This window comes from Myxocyprinus asiaticus, chromosome 12, assembly GCF_019703515.2.
Source record: "Myxocyprinus asiaticus isolate MX2 ecotype Aquarium Trade chromosome 12, UBuf_Myxa_2, whole genome shotgun sequence".
NCBI lineage: Eukaryota > Metazoa > Chordata > Actinopteri > Cypriniformes > Catostomidae > Myxocyprinus > Myxocyprinus asiaticus.
In genome coordinates, this window is record NC_059355.1 from 4,409,501 (window position 1) to 4,429,494 (window position 19,994).

At 42.2% G+C, this 19,994-nt stretch overlaps 1 protein-coding gene across 1 annotated transcript in view; it reads left to right on the forward strand.

Moving 5' to 3' along the window:
• Window positions 1-19,994, forward strand: part of LOC127449527 (pericentrin-like) — an 83,640-nt gene that overhangs the window by 37,355 nt on the left and 26,291 nt on the right. The window contains exons 21-29 of the mRNA XM_051713014.1: window positions 400-570; window positions 9,405-9,905; window positions 16,113-16,215; window positions 16,329-16,501; window positions 16,608-16,802; window positions 17,064-17,234; window positions 17,351-17,546; window positions 17,697-17,919; window positions 18,102-18,252. Coding sequence (XP_051568974.1) covers window positions 400-570; window positions 9,405-9,905; window positions 16,113-16,215; window positions 16,329-16,501; window positions 16,608-16,802; window positions 17,064-17,234; window positions 17,351-17,546; window positions 17,697-17,919; window positions 18,102-18,252 — 1,884 coding nt within the window. The remainder of the gene's footprint in view (window positions 1-399; window positions 571-9,404; window positions 9,906-16,112; window positions 16,216-16,328; window positions 16,502-16,607; window positions 16,803-17,063; window positions 17,235-17,350; window positions 17,547-17,696; window positions 17,920-18,101; window positions 18,253-19,994) is intronic.

Below are 19,994 nucleotides of genomic sequence, written 5' to 3' on the forward strand. Positions count from 1 at the left end.
TGTTAAAATGGAGATCTTAATACACTTTTTGTTTATATTTGCTGCATTTGAGTAAGTTTGAGGTATTTTAACCAACATCTTTTCTTCTAACTTTCTAGTTTTGGGTGTACTTCTGTTGTAATTGAACAGGAGGCAAATCTGTAAATACTTTTAACTTTAAAAGGTGGACATTTTGCTTTGGTTCATGTTCACCAGCTTTGGAATCATTTACAGGTTAAGTCATATGTTTACTAGAGGCTTGCTTTGTGTATTAGGTTTAGGCTCTTCTTTTCCCCGATTTTATCCAAGTGTGAACAGAGCTAAAAATAAATTGATTTTTTTTAACCACTGATGTAACTGAAATAAGGTGTGTGTGTGTGTGTAACCTTGGGGTTTGCTAATTGTTTGTTATGTGTGCAGACATGTGCTGAAGAGACCCTGGCTAAGGCGGAGACTGCTCTGCGCGAGAGAGAGCAGCAGCTTATCCACCTGAAGGCAGAGCACGATGCTCTTAGGGCGGAGCTAGTAGCAGTTAAGGAGGGCCTTAGTACCAGCACAGAGAGAGCAGAGAAGCTACAGGAAGAGGGACAGGTATGTGTGTAATAGCTGATCTCCTGTAATGTGCTTGTTGGGATTAATGCTGCCTTCAAATGCTATCGGAATTTTGTAAATACAAGTTTTCTATTTGGAATTTGCACGTGAACGACCCCTTAAGTTGTAATTACGACTAGGAAACTCTGAGATAATTTTAAAACCTGTATTTTGGAGATGGGAAGGGTCCTAAACTTTCAACGTGGCAGAGAACAGTTTCTCTAGTGAATGACGAGTTTTGTTCATTTTTCTAAATACATCTAATTGTTAGCGCTTGCCATTTTGGTCATAATCATTTATGCATATTAGCAAACATTCTATGCATGTTGTACATTTTTACATGGTGTATTTGACAAAAATTCCATTATCGTCAGCAAGCTGTGTAATATGTATTATGGTGTCAAAATAAGTTCAGACGAAGTGGGAAGTAGGATAATCCTAATGGCACATGAAGGCAGCATAAGCCCAATTATTTATTTTTATATATCCTGTGTGTGTGTGTGTGTGTGTGTGTGTGTGTGTGTGTGTGTGTGTGTGTATTTATGTACACTACCGGTCAAAAGTTGAGGGTCACTCATTCTTTATTATTACTTTTCACATCTAAGGATAATAAAGTCATCAAAACTATAGAAGAACAGAAATGTAACTATAGGAATTGTGTTCTAAAATAATCTAAAATAAATTAAAACTATGTTATATTTTAGCATCTTCAAAGTAGCCACCCTTTGCATAAAATTTGCAGAAATGTATTGAAATTTTTTCAACCAGCTTCTTGAGGTATCACCCGGGATGCTTTTAAACAGTATTGAAGAAGTTCCCATCAATACTGGACATTTATAAGCTGCTTTTCTTTATTATTCGATCCAAGTCATCCATTTCAAATACTACTACTTTTAAAAAAAAATTTTTTTATAACATTTTAGTTTTGTAATGAAATAAATTAATATGGTGGCACAATTTTATTTTTGTCTACAAAACTATTTTCAAACATTTAAGCATACGCCTTCAGATCAAAAGATTAAGATCATGAGAAACATTTCAGTCAAGTGACCCCAAACTTATGAACGGCTGTGTGTGTGTGTGTGTGTGTGTGTGTGTGTGTATGTATATATATGTGTATATATATATATATATATATATATATATATATATATATATATATATGCATAGACACACACTGGTGGCCAAAAGTTTGGAATAATGATACAGATTTTGCTGTTTCGGAAGGAAATTGGTACTTTAATTCACCAAAGTGGCATTCAACTGATCACAAAGTATAATCAGGACATTACTGATGTAAAAAACAGCACCATCACTATTTGAAAAAAGTCATTTTTGATCAAATCTAGACAGCAGCCATCACTCCAACACCTTATCCTTGAGTAATCATACTAAATTGCTAATTTGGTACTAGAAAATCACTTGCCATTATATCAAACACTGCTGAAAGCTATTTGGTTTGTTAAATGAAGCTTAACATTGTCTTTGTGTTTGTTTTTGAGTTGCCACAGTATGCAATAGACTGGCATGTCTTAAGGTCAATATTAGGTCAAAAATGGCAAAAAAAGAAACAGCTTTCTCTAGAAACTCATCAGTCAATCATTGTTTGGAGGAATGAAGGCTATACAATGCTTGAAATTGCCAAAAAAGTGATGATTTCAAACAAAGGTGTCTTCAAACTACAGTCTTCAAAGACAAAGGACAACTGGCTCTAACAAGGACAGAAAGAGATGTGGAAGGCCAGATGTACAACTAAACAAGAGGATAAGTACATCAGAGTCTCTAGTTTGAGAAATAGACGCCTCACATGTCCTCAGCTGACAGCTTCATTGAATTCTACCCGCTCAACACCAGTTTCATGTACAACAGTAAAGAGAAGACTCAGGGGTGCAGGCCTTATGGGAAGAATTGCAAAGAAAAAGACACTTTTAAACAGAAAAACAAAAAGAAAAGGTTAGAGTGGGCAAAGAAACACAGACATTGGACAACAGATAATTGGAAAAGAGTGTTATGGATCTTAACCCCATTGAGCTTTTGTGGGATCAGCTAGACTGTAAGGTGCGTGAGAAGTGCCCGACAAGACAGTCACATCTATGGCAAGTGCTACAGGAAGTGTGGGGTGAAATGTCACCTGAGTATCTGGACAAACTGACAGCTAGAATGTCAAGGATCTGCAAAGCTGTCATTGCTGCACGTGGAGGATTTTTTGATGAGAACTCTTTGAACTAGTTTAAGAAGTTCTGAATTTTTTTTCAAATTGTAATAGTAATTTTTCACATTATTAATGTCCTGACTATACATTGTGATCAGTTGAATGCCACTTTGGTGAATAAAAGTACCAATTTCTTTCCATAAGAGCAAAATCTGTACATCATTCCAAACTTGTGTGTGTTTGTGTGTATAATTGTTTTTTTCTTTAGCACTAACTGCATTTAAATGCGATTCTGATATTGAATCGAATTTGAATCCGATTCATTTGGGTATATTTCTTTTTATAATGCCCATTTTGCTCACTTAAGCAATTTGACCATTCTCAATACAAGTTTCGACAAAATAACAAAATACTGACTAATTTGAGGAAACATTCAAAGAAACAAATTACAGGCAATTGAACAAATAAAAACAAAAGAACAAAGATACAAATTAAGAAAACAGTACTTGAACACTTGATACTGCAGTTAAAAATTAAAGCAAACATTCAGAAGTTTAAAAAAGTAATGAAAAGTGACAAAACAACTTAAATTGCTAGTCCTCACTGTATAATTGTAATGCACTAATACTTTTAAAGCTACAAGTTATCTGCAAAAGTCAGAGCTGTGGCACAGGGGGCTGTGCAGAGGCTCAGGGCACATAAGAGCTGTTTGCTCACTGGTACCTGGGTTCAACTCCGACGACCTACATTATGTCCTGATCCCACTCCCTCTCTCGCAGTCCTACTTTTCTGTCGATAGGCAAAAAGCCCAAAAGGAAAATTAGAAAAAAAAGTTATCCAGACAAGAGCAGTGAATGGTTTTCTTGTTACTGTATGATTTAAAATATTAGCGACATACTATTCAGTGGCAGCTGGCAGGTCTGTTAGGCTGCAATTTACACTTCTTTTTTTTTTCCTTTTTTTTTTTTTTTGTATAAATCTGCTTTTTCCCCACTGTTAATTTTTTACTTTAGACATAATTGACTGTGTTTAACAAGATGAACATTTTTACAGAATTTTGAAGTGTATATTACTATTTAGGCGTGCATTCGCATTACCACAACTTTGTGAGGCTCTCAGAGCACAAGTGCACATCAGAATCAGAATGAGCTTTATTGCCAAGTATGCTTACACATACAAGGAATTTGTCTTGGTGACAGGAGCTTCCAGTGTACAACAATACAAATACAATACAAAAACAGCAGCAAGTCATAGATAATAAAAAAAATTAAAAAAACGAATTATACACATATGTACATACACATGGGTAGTGCAAATCTAATACAATCTGTTATGTACAGTGCAAACGTTTTGTTTTGTTTTTTCTCAGAGGAATGATATGGCAGAAGAGGTTGGATGTGTTGGATAAATATAAGAAAGACTAAACTGTGTATTGCGCATAGTTATTGCTCAATGGGGCAATTTAACTGTTCATGAGATGGACAGCCTGAGGGAAAAAAAACTGTTCCTGTGCCTGATGGTTCTGGTGCTCAGAGCTCTGAAGCGTCGGCCAGAAGGCAACAGTTCAAAAAGGTAGTGGGCAGGATGAGTGGGGTCCAGAGTGATTTTTTTTTTTCCAGCCTTTTTCCTCACTCTGGAAGTGTATAGTTCTTGAAGTGGGGGCAGGGGGCAACCAATAATCCTCTCAGCAGTCCGAACTGTCCTTTGTAGTCTTCTGATGTCTGATTTCGTAGCTGAACCAAACCAGACAGTTATTGAAGTGCAGAGGACAGACTCAATGACTGCTGAGTTGAACTGTATCAGCAGCGCCTGTGGCAGGTTGAATTTCCTCAGCTGGCGAAGGAAGTACAACCTCTTATGGGCCTTTTTCACAATGTCAATGTGGGTCTCCAACTTCAGGTCCTGTGTGATGGTAGTGCCCAGGAACCTGAATGACTCCACTGCTGCCACAGTGCTGTTTAGAATGGTGAGGGGGTCAGTGTTGGGGTGTTCCTCCAAAAGTCCACAATCATCTCCACCGTTTTGAGCATGTTCAGCTCAAGGTTGTTTTGACTGCACCAGACAGCCAGCTGTTCAACCTCCCTTCTGTATGCAGACTCATCATCATCTCGGATGAGGCCGATGACAGTGGTGTCATCTGCAAACTTCAGGAGCTTGACAGAGGGGTCCTTGGCGATGCAGTCGTTGGTATAGAGGGAGAAGAGTAGTGGGGAGAGCACACATCCCTGGGGGGCACCAGTGCTGATTGTACAGGTGCTGGAAGTGAGTTTCCCCTGTCTCACAAGCTGCTGCCTGTCCGTCAGAAAGCTGGTAATCCACAGATAGACATGGGAACAGAGAGTTGGTGTAATTTATTCTGGAGTATAGCTGGGATGATGGTGTTGAAAGCTGAACTGAAGTCCACAAAAAGGATCCTTGCATATGTCCCTGATCTGTCCAGATGTTGCAAGATATGATGCAATCCCATGTTGACTGCATCATCCACAGACCTGTTTGCTCGATAAGCAAATTGCAGGGGATCTAGAAAAGGGTCCAGTGATGTTCTTCAGGTGGGCCAACACCAGTCTCTCAAATGATTTCATGACCACAGACGTCAGGGCGACAGGTCTGTAGTCATTAATTCCTGTGATTTTTGGTTTCTTTGGGATGGGGATGATTGTGGAACATTTGAAGCAACATGGGACTTCACACTGCTTCAGTGATCTATTGAAGATCTGTGTGAAGATGGGGGCCAGCTGGTTAGCACAGGATCTAAGACAAGCAGGTGAAACGCCATCTGGGCCCTGTGCTTTCCTTATCCTTTGTTGTCGAAAGATGCGGCTCACATCATCTTCACAGATCTTAAGTGCAGGTTGAGTAGCAGGAGGAAGATGGAGGACGGTTGCAGAAGGTGTTGGTGTTTGTGTGAAGTGAAGATCAGAGTGGGTGTGGGGTGTGAGATTGGGCCTTTCAAATCTACAGTAGAACACATTCAGGTCGTCAGCCAGTTGTTGGTCCACCACAGGGTTGGGGGCAGGAGTCCTGTAATTCGTAAGTTGTTTCATGCCACTCCACACTGATGCAGGGTCATTAGCTGAAAACTTGCTTTTCAGCTTCCCAGAGTATCTTCTTTTAGCCACTCTGATTCCCTTATTCAGTGTGTTCCTGGCCTGATTGTACAAGACTTTATCCCCAACTCTGTAAGCATCCTCTTTGGCCTGACGAAGCTGCCTGAGTTCCGCTGTAAACCATGGTTTGTCATTGTGAAATGTTAAATAAGTCCTAGTAGGAATGCACACATCCTCACAAAAACTGATATATGATGTAACAGTATCTGTGAGCTCGTCCAGATTGGTGTCTGCAGCCTCAAAAACACTTCAATCAGTGCAATAGAAGCAGGTTTGTAGTTCCAGCTCTGCTTCGTTGGTCCATCTCTTTACAGTCCTTAATACAGGCTTAGCAGATTTTAATTTCTGTCTGTAGGTTGGAAGAAGATGAACCAGACAGTGATCAAAGTCCCAAAGTTGCTTTAGGAACAGAGCGATATGCATCCTTTATTGTTGTGTAGCAATGATCCAATATATTTCTGTCTCTGGTTGGGCATGTAATGTGCTGTTTATATTTGGGCAGTTCACGTGTGAGGTTTGCTTGGTTAAAATCCCCAAGAATAATAATAACTGAGTCCGGGTATTGTTGTTCCATGTCTGTGATTTGATCAGCCAGCTGTTGCAGCTTGGCATTCAAACACGCATTTGGCGCGATATACACACTCACCAGAATAAAATAGGAAAACTCCCGCGGCGTGTAGAAAGGCTTACAGTTAATAAAGAGCGCTTCCAAATTAGGACAGCACATCTTCTTTAACGTTGTTACATCTGTACACCAACATTCATTGATGTAAAAGCATGTTCCACCACCTCTCGTTTTCCCCGTTAACTCCACGATGCGATCCGCTCTGAACAGCTGAAAGCCCGCAGATGTAACGCGCTGTCCGGAATGGCTTCACTCAGCCAAGTTTCTGTGAAGCACAAGGCAGCAGAGTTTGAAAAGTCCTTATTTGTACGGGTGAGATGTAGTCCATCCGTTTTGTTAGGAAGAAATCAGAGATTCGCTAGATGAATACTCAGCAGCCAAGTTTGAAAGCCGCGCTGTCAGAGCTTGACCAGCGTGCCGGCTTGTTTCCCTCGCTGCTCATAGCGCGCTTTAACAACACAGCTGCGCCTCCAACTAAAATGTCCAGCAACACGTCAGAATAGTTAAAAACTGATATGTGCTGCCGAATGTTCAGCAGTTCGTCCCTTAAAACATAGGACAAACAAACAAAAACAAAAAAGAATTGGAGAGCTCCACATTGAGGCGGCCATCCACAGCGCCATCTTTGTTTTAACCAACACTAATCCACACTAAGGGCTAAACATATCTTAATGAATGCGAATGGTCAGCCTAAGGAAACCTAGGCTCCTGTTTTTATAGCCTTCCTGAGCACATACCTGCAGTTGCTGCAGATGCTGGGTGGCCAGCACATCCAGTTGTTGCTTTTGTTGCAGTTTATCTGCAGTGGCAATTTCAGTGATCTCCAGTAGAGCAGCGCTATGCTGCTTCTCTAAAGCAACCACCTGCTGCTGAAGAGCTTCCAGAGCAGAGTAATGCTCATCCTCCAGAGCAGCCCTCTGAGAGGAGAGAACTTCAGACATCTCCTCCTGCAAGAGCAAGTGAATACATTAAAGTAACAACCTTAAACATTGAAGTGCAGCACACCTCGTTTAAAACATACAGACCCTGTTTGTTAAAGGTGCACTCAGTAATTTTTTCCCCACTAAACATTTTTACACCTAAAGAAATTAAATTGTAATTTTGAAACATATGTATACAATCGTGACCACTCAGGAGATGAGGATTCTAGTCATATCAGTAACCTTATAAAAGCTGTTTTATTCTACATGGGGCAGGAGCACCCTCATGGGTGCTGCCATGTTAGAATCACATGACCAGCTGAATACTACTCGCTTAAACTCAGTAACCACCTTGTTATTGGACACTTTCACTCTTGGATTAAATTAATCATGGCTGATTGTGAATAGTGAATTTCTATAATGGCATCTGTAACTAAAAACTATTCATTTTGAATGATGCTGCATCCACACCACTAGGCATCACTGTAAATCCAAGATGACATAAGCAAAAAGTTACTGAGTGCACCTTTAAAGGCGTGCATAAAGTTTTGGATAGGATTAGGCCTGCACGATTATGACAAAGTAATTGTCAATTATTTCCCTTGATATTGTAATCACAATTATTAATTTTGATTAATAGAAATTGATAGAATTTACATTCCTTTTTTGTGTGGGGCAGGTTACAATACGTATTTTTTTCTAATGTAAGCTATACCTCCAAAAACAAGCTTAGGTGGCCTGGGTAGCTCGGCAAGTATTGATGCTAACTACCACCCCTGGAGTTGCGAGTTCGAATCCAGGGTGTGCTGAGTGACTCCAGCCAGGTCTCCTAAGCAACCAAATTGGCCCCGTTGCTAGGGTAGAGTCACATGGGGTAACCTCCTGCGATTAGGAGTTCTCGCTCTCAATGGGGCGCACGGTAAGTTGCGCGTGGATCACGGAAAGTAGCATGAGCCTCTGCACATGCTGCGAGTCTCCGCTGTGTCATGCACAGCGAGCCACGTGATAAGATACGCGGATTGACGGTCTCAGAAGAGGAGGCAACTGAGACTTGTCCTCCGCCACCCAGATTGAGGTAAGTAACCGCGCCACCACGAGGACCTACTAAGTAGTGGGAATTGGGCATTCCAAATTGGGAGAAAAGGGGATAAAAAAAAAAAAAATTTCTTTTTAAAAAAGCTTAGAACTTTGTGACTTAATTAAATCGCTGTTATATCGCTATATTATAATGGGAGGGTTCTAGCTTTCTAGCATAGTTACTGATAGGCTTATGTACTCATCGAACATGTATCCAATTGGTTACAATGCTCAACCACTGAAAAAAAATGTTTGAAAAGTCCTTGTTTGTGTGGGTGAGGAGATGTAGTTCTTCTGTTTTGTTAGGGAGAGTGGAGATTCGCTAGATGAATGCTCGGCAGCGTTGTTCGAAAGCCCCGCCAACGGAGTTTGACCAGCGCGCCTGCTCGTCTTCCTCGCCTGCGACTCATAGCGCGTTTAAACAACACAGCCGCGCCTCCGACTAAAATGTCAAACAAAACGTCCGAATATTCAAAAAATGGGAATAGATTGACTGGTGTATGCCGTCGAATGTTCAGCAGTTCGTCTCTGGTAAAACTGACTGAAAAAAGATTACTAAACACCGGACAAACAAACAAAAATAACAAAACAATAGAAGCGCTCCACACCGAGGTGGCCATCCGTGGCGCCATGCACACATAAGCCGCCTGTCAGTCAGTTAAACAGTGTGCTGGTACCAAAATGTGGAGATAAAGCTTGATCTTAAGATTCTGGTTGTGGGGAGGAATGGTTATATAGTTGGTACACCCAGTCTGCGATCAGTTGTGTAGTGTGTGCACCAATACGACTGAAAACGGTTCGTTGGTAAGTGTGCACAGATTGCCAACTGCAAGTCGTGTAGTGCGCGCTGAATCAGTGAATCATTTAGATGGCTAACTCGCAGGCTGAATCAACCACTAACATTTCTTCAGAGAATGTAAAAACCTGGTTTACTCTCGTCCTTTCACCATCAGACTAAAGATCGTGCGTTGGCTGATCTGGAGGTTCATAACCAGCATCTGAAAGCAGAGCTACGGAGTCTGCAGGATGACCTGACCGTGCAGGAGGAGGAGTTGGCCTACCAGCAGACGGAGCTAGAGCAGCTTAGACAGCGCTGCAGCCTACAAGAACACCATCCCAAACACAACCACCGCTTTCTGGACGGCCTGTCCAGTGACCCATCCCTCTCTGCCTCCCTCTCTTCCCCAGAGGTATTGCGGAGAATGGACTGCAGGGAAGACCGCCCCTCTCGCCTGCATGTATCTCACCTCTCTGAGCTCAGCGCACTACACAACGCCAGCTTGGAGCTCTGCAGCAAGCCCTCACCCATGGAGCGGGACACAGAGAGACCACAAGCCAGACAAACATTCATCCCACCTGCAGAGACGGACCAACCTAGCACACACTCTCCATCACAATGCTCGCTCACTGTGTCAGAACACCTCTCTGTGCTTGACTCGTTGGATGCAGATAAGGTCAGTACAACTGCAACTATGTTAATGAATGACTTTTGTTCACACTTGTAATAGGGATGTTCAAAACTACATATTTTTATAATCTAGTAGTCATCATGTTGTTTTAATGACTAGTCAACTTGTCAATCTTTATAGTTCACCCCAAAACAAAAATTGTCTTTATTTACACACCCTAATGTCACTTGAATCCCTTATAAGTTTAAAACAGTGAAACTGTGAAAAGAATGTTCAGAAAGTCTTCTCATGGCTCTTTGCCATTGAGAAAGTGAGTAGTGACTCTGGTCTGTCAAGCTCCAAAATGAACAAAAACACCATTAAATCACAGTAAAATTAGTTGATATGTCTCGTTCACTATACACCGATCAGCCACAACATTAAAACCACCTGCCTAATATTGTGTAGGTCCCCCTCGTGCTGCCAAAACGGTGCCAACCTGCATCTCAGAATAGCATTTGTACACCACAATTGTATTGCAGTTATATGAGTTACTGTAGACTTTGTCAGTTTGAACCAATCTGGCCATTCTCTGTTGGCCTCTCTCATCAACAAGACATTTCCGTCCACAGAACTGTTGCTCACTGATTTTTTTGGCACCATTCTGAGTAAATTCTAGAGACTGTTGTGTGAGATCTCCTGGGATTTTCAGCAGTTACAGAAATACTCAAACCAGCCCATCTGACACCAACAATCATCCATGCAATTATCTAATCAGTCAAGCATGTTGCAGTAGTGCAGTGCATATAATCATGCAGATAATGTTCACATCAACCATCAGAATCGGGAAAAATTGTCATCTCAGTGATTTGGAGCGTGGCATATTTTTGGTGCCAGATGGGCTGGTTTGAGTATTTCCGTAACTGCTGATCCCCTGGGATTTTCACGCACAACAGTCTCTAGAATTTTACTGGTGCCAAAAACTAAAAATATCCAATGAGCGTCAGTTCTGTGGACGGAAATGCTTAGTTGATGAGAGAGGTCAGAAAATGGCCAGACTGGTTTGTACTGACAAAGTCTACAGATAACCGCTCTGTACAATTGTGGTGAGAAGAATATCATCTCGGAATGCTATTCTGAGATGCAGGTTGGTGCTGTTTTGGCCGCACGATGGAGACCTACACAATATTAAGCAGGTGGTTTTAATGTTGTGGCTGATTGTGTATTCCAGCTCTTGAAAATTCATACAATCACGCTGTGTGAAACACACAGAAATGTTTTTTTTTTTCGATTAACATTTTTTATTGATTCAACCATTAAATATATACATAGCAGAACACACACATACAGAATCAATATACAATCCCCACTATCCCCCACCCGACCCCCAACAACACCCCTGTGATCACACAACCATAGACACACAACAAAAATAAATAAATAAATTAATTAAAAAATAAAACAATCACACACATAAAACCCCTACACCTCTCTCTCCACTGTCCCTCCCCAAGAGCCCTCCAAAAAAGACCGATATCTGCCCCACTTCTTCGCAAACATGTCCAGACTCCCCAGTCTTCTGGATACCCCCTCCTCAAGAGCTACCACCCTGGCCATCTCTGAACACCACTCCTGAAATGGGGGCGCTTCCAGCTCCTCAAAGTGATCTGTCTGGCGATCATAACACTAGATAGGACCCAGTTTTTCACATTCTTATTCTCCAAATTAATGACTGCTCCATCTCCCAAGATACAGAGTCTGGGGCAAAATAAAATTTGAGAGGCCAAAACCTCACACATAAAACTCTGAATCCTCATCCAAAATTCCTGTATCTTAACACATCCCCAAAACACATGGGTTGTGTCTCCATCTTCTAATTGACATCGCCAGCAGGTGGGTGTGTCTTTAAGACCAAGCCTATGCAATCTAGAGGGGGTCCAATAGGCTCTATGTAAAATCTTAAATTGCATGAGGCGAACCCTTGCGTCTCTGGATGCAGATTTGACATTTTTTAGAATCCTAGCCCACTCTCCCTCCTCCAATACCAAATTTAGATCTTTCTCCCATAATCTCTTAAGAGAAGTTGAAGTTCCGTCTCCCAGACTCTGAATTAGTAGGGAGTAATACACCGATGCCTCATGACCTTTTCCAAAAACAGTAATCACCTCTCCCAGGGTGTCTGCCGCCTTAGGAGGGTGTAAACCACTCCCAAAAACAGTACAGAGCAGGTGGTGCCACTGTAAATACTTATAGAACTGAGATCTAGGAATCCCAAAAAGTTGAACCAAATTTTGAAAGGATCTCAACACTCTATTCTCATACAGGTCACCGAGTGTAGTAACCCCCTCACAATCCACTCTGACCAGCAAAAAGGGGACTTGTTGATGCATAGTTTGGGGTTCAGCCATATGCTCGAGGCAACATTAAAAAAAAAATTCAGAATTAAACAGTCTGGACACTTTAGTCCATACCGAGTTCAAGTGCGAGATAACGGGATGTAACTTCGCTTCTCCGATTAATTTGATAGGCTCTGCAGTGGCGAAATAGGGGCAAGAACTTCCTGTTCTATACAGAATCAGGGAGAGGCTCCCTCAGGTGGAAGCAACCAATAAGCCAAATGTCTGAGACCGAATGCATAATAATAAAATAAAATCTTGGGTAGGCCTAGCCCACCTTTGTCAATCGGCTTATTGAAATGTAATTTGGGACACTTACCATTCCAAATGAAGGACTTCACTATACTATCAAATTGCTTGAAATAAGAGAGGGGGACATCTACAGGGAGAGACTGCAGTAAGTAATTGAATTTTGGAATACAATTCATTTTAATAACATTAACCTTCCCAATCATCGATAAATGTAATGAAGCCCACATCGCTCGAAAACCGTTTTATTAAGGGGTCAAAATTAACTCTAACTAAATCACACAAATTTGCTGGAAATAAAATACCCAAATACTCAATGCCCTGTTTGGGCCACTGGAAAGCACCCGGCTGGAAAGCCGTTTCTGGGCAGTATGCTGTCAGAGCCAAAGCTTCGGATTTAGTCCAATTGACTCTATATCCTGAAAACCTAGAAAAGGAATTAATAATTCTGTGGAGGCAAGGCATAGATCTACTGGGGTCAGAGACAAATAATAAAATAATGCGTAATGCAAGAGTTTATGCGCCATACCTCCCGCCACCACCCCTGGAAAATCATCCTCCTGTCTTATCGTGGTTGCTAATGGTTCCAGGGCAAGACAGAACAATAATAGGGAAAGAGGGCACCCTTGCCGGGTGCCCCTATCCAAAGTAAAATAATCTGAAATTACATTATCATGAGGGTTGCCAGCAGTTTGCAACATCCCTTCAAGACCTATAAAAAAGCCCTGATCATCAGCGTTAGGCACATAAATATTAGCCAAAATCAACTTTGCCCTTGAATTTCAGCTAAAACAATAATGACTTTTCCTAATTTATCTTTAATCTGTTTGAGAAATTTTAATTGTAAATGTTTATTTACCAATATAATGACTCCCTTGCTCTTACTTGAGCCAACACTAAACACCCCATATCTTCCCAAATTTTTCAGCTTCCTGTGGGGAAAGATGCGTTTCTTGAAGGAACACAATATCATATTTGTTACGTTTAAGGAAATTAATAACGTTCCTTCTTTTTATGGGGTGCCCCAACCCATTTACATTCCATGTGGAGAGAGATAGTACACTCATATTAACAACTGACATATTGATATAATAAAAAAAACTGTGTGTCAAAAACAAAATTATACAGACCACATCCCCCATTAGTGAAACAATCAAACCCTGAACTTCCTCCCGAACAAAACAAACAGAAAAAAGAAAACGTGCGCATTAACCCTGCGCATGAAAGCGCCAACCGGCGACAATCCCTCTAAATTCAAAAGGTCCATGAACGCCCACGATCCCCCACGACAACTTTGCCATCGGATTGCTCAATTCTGCCTCACAAATTTGTGAAGCAAAATTACATAACAGAAAATACTTTGTAAAATAACCCCCAGCCAAAAGGAAGAATGAACATAGAACATGTAGATTAATTCACAGAATTTTTAAAGGTGTGATCCTCCACAAAACAAATTTCAGCTGATATAAAACCGTTCAGTTTCACAGATAGACAAACAAATGTTCAGTGAGCCAGCTGTTATGAGTTCAGCGGATGACGTAATCATTCCAAAGTCCTGTAAACAGCACAAGTTCCAGCCACTATGCGGAGCCAACACAAAAAGAAACAAAACTGACATCCCGGTTCCCCGGATGGTCAAGTCAGTTCACTCGGAGGCCGCATAAAAGTGTATATACCATGACACACTCAATCCGTTAACTTTATAAAAGACATCCTTTGTGTAAGCATGTAGATATTTTGCGGTCATCTGTAGTGTCCACTCTCAAGCTGGCCGGGAACGTCAATGTAAAAGTAATCTTTCATCAATGCAAAAACTTCTTTTTTCCCCTTTTTCTCCCAATTTGGAATGCCCAATTCCCAATGCGCTCTAAGTCCTCGTGGTCACATAGTGATTCGCCTCAGTCCGGGTGGCAGAGGACGAATTGCAGTTGCCTCCGCGTCTGAGACAGTCAACCAGCGCATCTTATCACGTGGCTTGTTCACGCTATCCACCGCGGCAACCACGCTCAATTCACCATGCGCCTCACCGAGAACAAACCACATTATAGCGACCACGAGGAGGTTACCCCATGTGACTCTACCCTCCCTAGCAACCGGGCCAATTTGGTTGCTTAGGAGACCTGGTTGGAGTCACTCAGCACGCCCTGGGATTCGAACTAGTGAACTAGCGAACTCCAGGGGTGGTAGCCAGCGTATTTTACCACTGAGCTACCCAGGCCCCCAGTGCAAAAGCTTCTTTAAGGAAAGTGTTATTCACAAAACAAGCTCCAGCCGGTAGGCGGAGCCAATGCAAAAAGAAACCAAAATGACACCCAGCTTCCTCAAAAGCCAGAGTAAGTACAGTGAGTCAGACCTACTCATATGAGAAACATCCAATGGTTTACTCACCCATTGATTCAATAAAAGACATTGCCTGATTGGGGCATGTAAATACTTTGCGACCGTTCTTCGTGTTTCTATTCTCAGTTTGGCCGGACACATTACAGCAAACGAGATCTTTCGCCAATGTAAGAGTTTCTTGCATTCCTTGAACTGATCGCGTTTCTCTCTTGTCGAACTCACAAAGTCTGGGAACAAGAAAATATTATGATTCCTCCAAGAAAGCTTCCCTTTGCTCCTCGCCTGGCGCAACACGAGATCTTTATCGGATGACCTCAGAAATTTGGCCAGAATCCATCGGGGCCTGTCTCCCTTAGCAGATCTGTGAGCTGGGACTCTGTGAGCTTGCTCGATTTCCAGCTTGTGGCCTGTTATGTCGAGCAGTCTCGGGAAGAGTTCGCCTAGGAATTTCACCATATCTCTGCCCTCCTCATGCTCAGGAATTCCAACAATTCTGACGTTATTCCTGCGGTTTCTATTCTCAAGATCTATTCAAGAATACGTTCCAGATCAGCTTTGGTCGCTGGCGGATTAGCGGTTAATTCCCTCTCCGAAGACTCCAAATAATCGATTCGTTTCTCAGCATCCGACACTCTTGTAACTAACTCAGAGAATTGTATTTCCATCGCTGTAATCGATCGACGTATTACAGCGAGATCCTCCAAGTCAGCAAGAACCTTCCTCAACATCACCGACATGTTGGACAACTGACGCTGGATCTCCTCTCCCGCCGCGCCATCCAAATCGAGTCCCCGGTCTGTAGGCCTGTCGGGGCTTTCGTCCTGAACACATAAGTGTCTTTTAATGTCTCCAGAGCCTGATGATTTTGACTTCTTTGCCATGTTTTACCTCAAAGAGCAAATGTGTAACTGGGTGTATCGAATTTCACCAAATTATAACATAAGAATAATAAAAAATTTAGCAAAGTGCGCAGAGCTCGTCGTTCACACATCTGCTTCTTGCATGGCGTCACGTGACCTCCAACACACAGAAATTTTAGTCATTTTCAAATTAAAATTATTTATGGACTGATTATGCAGCACCTCATACACGCTTTTAGCATGGGAAATCCCTCTCTGAAAAGTTTTCTCTAAATTCATCCCTTTTACAGCACCACTGCTAAAAAAAACAAACAAACTTTAAAGCTAAAGCAAAAATTACTTTTGTTATTGGTTCTTTCTATTAACATTATTGATAAATGGCAAACTAATGGTATAGAAGTTATATAACTAGCTGTTATGTTTTTAAGATTCATGAGTTAGAAAATCTGGATGTAACATCATCTCGGTCTCCACTTGGCTCCACGTCTCCTGTGTCTGTGCCGGAGTGGGTCAGCGATGGATACGGCAGCAGTGAGTCGTGTGTTTGTGTCTACATGCATTTGTTGAACAGAGACTGCATGTGTGGAATGTTACATGGAACATTTCCCTTACTAGAGTAATCTGAAGTGTGTGTTTGTGTGTAGATGTGAGCTCGGAGTTGGAGGCCATGCTGAAGCTTGAATTTGAGAATACGGAGCGTTTGGATGCACATTTTGTGGAGTATCTGCGCTGCAGAGGAATGTCACCTGCTGAAAACACAGACAGCGCTGCGGGCAGCATGCACGAAAGCCACGAGCGCCTCACACCTGAGCTACAGGTAAACACAAACATATTCACAATGCTGCCTAGAACATCTAAAGATGACAAAGTACTGATTTTGAAGTGATTTTCACTGTATATTTCTGCGTGCCTTTCGTGTAAAGGCTATGTTGAAGCGTGTCTACCAGGAGAGCTGCAGAATCTTGTCCTTGTCCCAACGCCCCACCCCATCTGGTCAGTCCCATCCAGATTCTGAGCCTGCCCCACCCCCCTCCTGGCAGAGGGAGAGGCGGGCCTTACAGGAGACCATCCTGTCACTCAGAGAACTGCTCTGCAGGATGGCTGACAGGGAACCCAGGGTAAGGATCGGCTGTTAATTGATCACCAAACCCGATCTATTGTAGATCCGTAATTTATAGAGAAACTCATTGCTGCCTTAATGTTATTATTTAGTCATGACTTGAAGGTGCACTCAGTATTTTTTTCTTTATTAAAATGGTTTTCTCTGTAAATATAACAAATGAAAAGGTAAGTGCCAGAAGGACCTTCAAGTTAATCTCTCTCTCTCTGTGTGTGTGTGTGTGTGTCTGTGTGTGTGTGTCTGTGTGTGTGTGTGTTAGACCGACAGTAGGGATGTGGACTGGAGGCATGAGATGTTGCAGGCTGTCCGCAGTGTGTTTGACAGCGAAAGGGAGTGGCTTCACTCTCAACTTCAGGCTGTCATGGGAGCAAACACTCAGATAGACCACACCCCTTTGATGGACCAGTTGCAGAAACTGTTTCAGAAACAGGTATGGAGTAGCCCAGCATGTGAAACTGTTTCCATGCATGTTCATCTTCCCAAACAAAATACATTTGCAGAGCTTTTCTTTTATCCTTATGCTTTATCCATACATTCCTCTTTTAGGAGGAGCAGCAAAGGAGGTCTTTAGAGCAGTTGTTCAGTGCTGACCGTCACAGTCTGTTGGCTGAGGTGCGCAATCTGCATGAACAGTTGCATGCAAGCACACGACAGAGCCAGGAACAGCTGCAGCAGCTGCAGGATTCCCTGCACACTGCAAAAGAACAAGGCACACAAACACAACACCAGCTGCATAGAGAACGTAAGTTCTGCAGAATCTGCTGTGCTATCCATTTCCCTGGTCTCTGTTTTTGTTGGTTTTTCACTAGTTGTGTAGTTTCACCATTACAGATGTTGGTTTTCCTGTCGTTGCAAAAGCAGATTTTATTTGTATACGGATATATTTGTTTAGTTGAAGAGCTTGAGCTGAGGCTGGAGCAGGAACAGACGCTGTCTCATGATCTGCGCTCCACTCTGGAGGCTGAAAAGGCTCGGGGGGTGGAGCAGCAGAGACAGCTAGAGGTGGAGCTGAAGGCGGTTTCAGAGTTGAAGGTTGAGCTAGAGGAGACCAGACTTCAGCTTCAGTCAGCATGCAAAAATCAAGAGGAATTAAGGAGCCAGATTAACAAGCTCAGGTACAGAAAACATACAAAAATGGAACTTTTATTCGTGATGTAGCGAAATAAATTCTTGGCCAAAATGGAAAATTATTATTTTAAATTAGACTTTGTTTGGAACAATTAAACATCCTAAATGTTATTATATGAGTGTAAATGATATTTATTTATTACTTTTTTTAAATGTTATGTGTCTTAAGGCTAAATGTGGAAAATGTGGAGGCTGAACATCAGGCCTGCTTCCAGGCAGTGGAGAAAGAGCAGACTAGAGTGCAAGAACTGCAGGAGGAGCTTCATCAGCAGAGACTCTGCAACCAACAGACAGTTCAGCAGAGCCACCACACACAGGAGGTGAAACTCACTTTTGATGTAGTACTATCCACAGTTTTCCTGTTTGCTTCTTATTGAGACCCGAAACAGAAAACAGGCAATGTAAAAACTACCAAAACGAGCAGTCCCGAAAGAGAACAACTTTAGGTTACTCGCATAACCCTGGTTCTCTGATAACAGGAGTGAGGTATCTCACTATGGGAAAACATCTCGGCGTATCCGATCCTGGAAGCACCAAGGACACCACGGCTGTCAGTTGACAGACCAATCAAAGCAGTGATGTGGGAGTCCCACCTGCCTCATATAAGACACTGCCAAAGATCCCTTCTTCATTCTCAGCATATCTCTTCTCCATGCAACTGCAAGGCGGGAAGTTTGGTGAGATACCTCACTCCTCCTGTTATTAGAGAACCAGGGTTACGTGAGTAACCTAAAGTTCTTTTTCTAACATTAGTTTGGTATCTCACTATGGGATATAGCCAACTCCTGTATTGCAGATATGCTGTCCGAAGCAGACCCATCAGTGTAGTGTCCAATATAATAGATCCAATTAAATTCCCAAACGAAGGGAAAGGGGAAAACAAGAACACTTTTTTCTTTTTTTTTTTTACAAATCTTCAGATTGACTACCCACACTAAGGACAGAATGAGCCAATGACGGCTTTGTAACGTCCAGTCTATAAAATCGGACAAAAGAGTGAGGCGACACCCAACTTGCAGCCGCACATATGCCCTGGATCCCTAAACAGTGCCCATGAGGTAGCCATGCCTCTGGTTTAAAGAGCTCTCAAGTCCTCCTGAGGTTACAACCCCAGGCTGTTATAACTCAATGTAATAGCCTCCACTAACCAATGAGACAGGCACTGTCATGTTATGGGTCTGCCTTTTATGAGAATCAGCCCATGAAATGAAAAGCTGATTGCTCCTCAATGTCTTTGTTTTTGGACCGAAAAAGCATGGAGTTGGCTTTGCTGTGGTCAGAACCAATAGCAAAGCTGCCTTTAGTGAAAGGAGCTTCAATTCTATACTTTCAGCTAGCTCAAAAGGAGGCAGAGATAATGCCTTCAGAACCACTGACAGATCCCATGACAGAACTAATGGTTTTGACAACCTGATCAAATGTCAAGCACCCTTCATAAACCTGTAAACAAGCATTGACCTATTGTATTCGAGTCAGTTCCCACATATGGCAGCAAGTTAAACCATAACGGTAGAAAAGCTCTGCCTTTTTATTTAAAAGTTTCTGAAGAAATCACAACATCTGCCACGAAACAAAAAAATTTAACAATGTGTCTGTGTGCACTCCATTGCTCAAACACTCTCCATTTTCGATCACACACGGAGTGCATTCAGGCAGCCCTCGCACTTTGAATAATCTCAATCACCCTTGGTGTTAAACCTGTGACACTTAAAATTAGCTTCTCACGGGCCAGACCCATAGAGCTATTCAGTCTGGGTTGGGGTGAAATATTTCCCGCTGTGCTTGTGACAGCAAGTCCCTGCTTTAGCGGGAGGGGCCAGGGCTGGCCGCATAGGAGTTGAATTAACTCTGCCAGCTACAGTTTCCCCATCCAGTTTGAGGTGATCAGTATGACTGATTGACCGTATTCGCTTACCTTTCTTAGAGTTGGAACAATTAGACTCAGTGGAAGAAATTTGTAAAGTAGTACGTTTGGCCAAGGATGCGCTTGAGCAGGGGTATTCAATTAAAATTCCAAGAGGTGTGGTCTCTATATTTTCTTACCAGCAAAGGTCCGTATAAT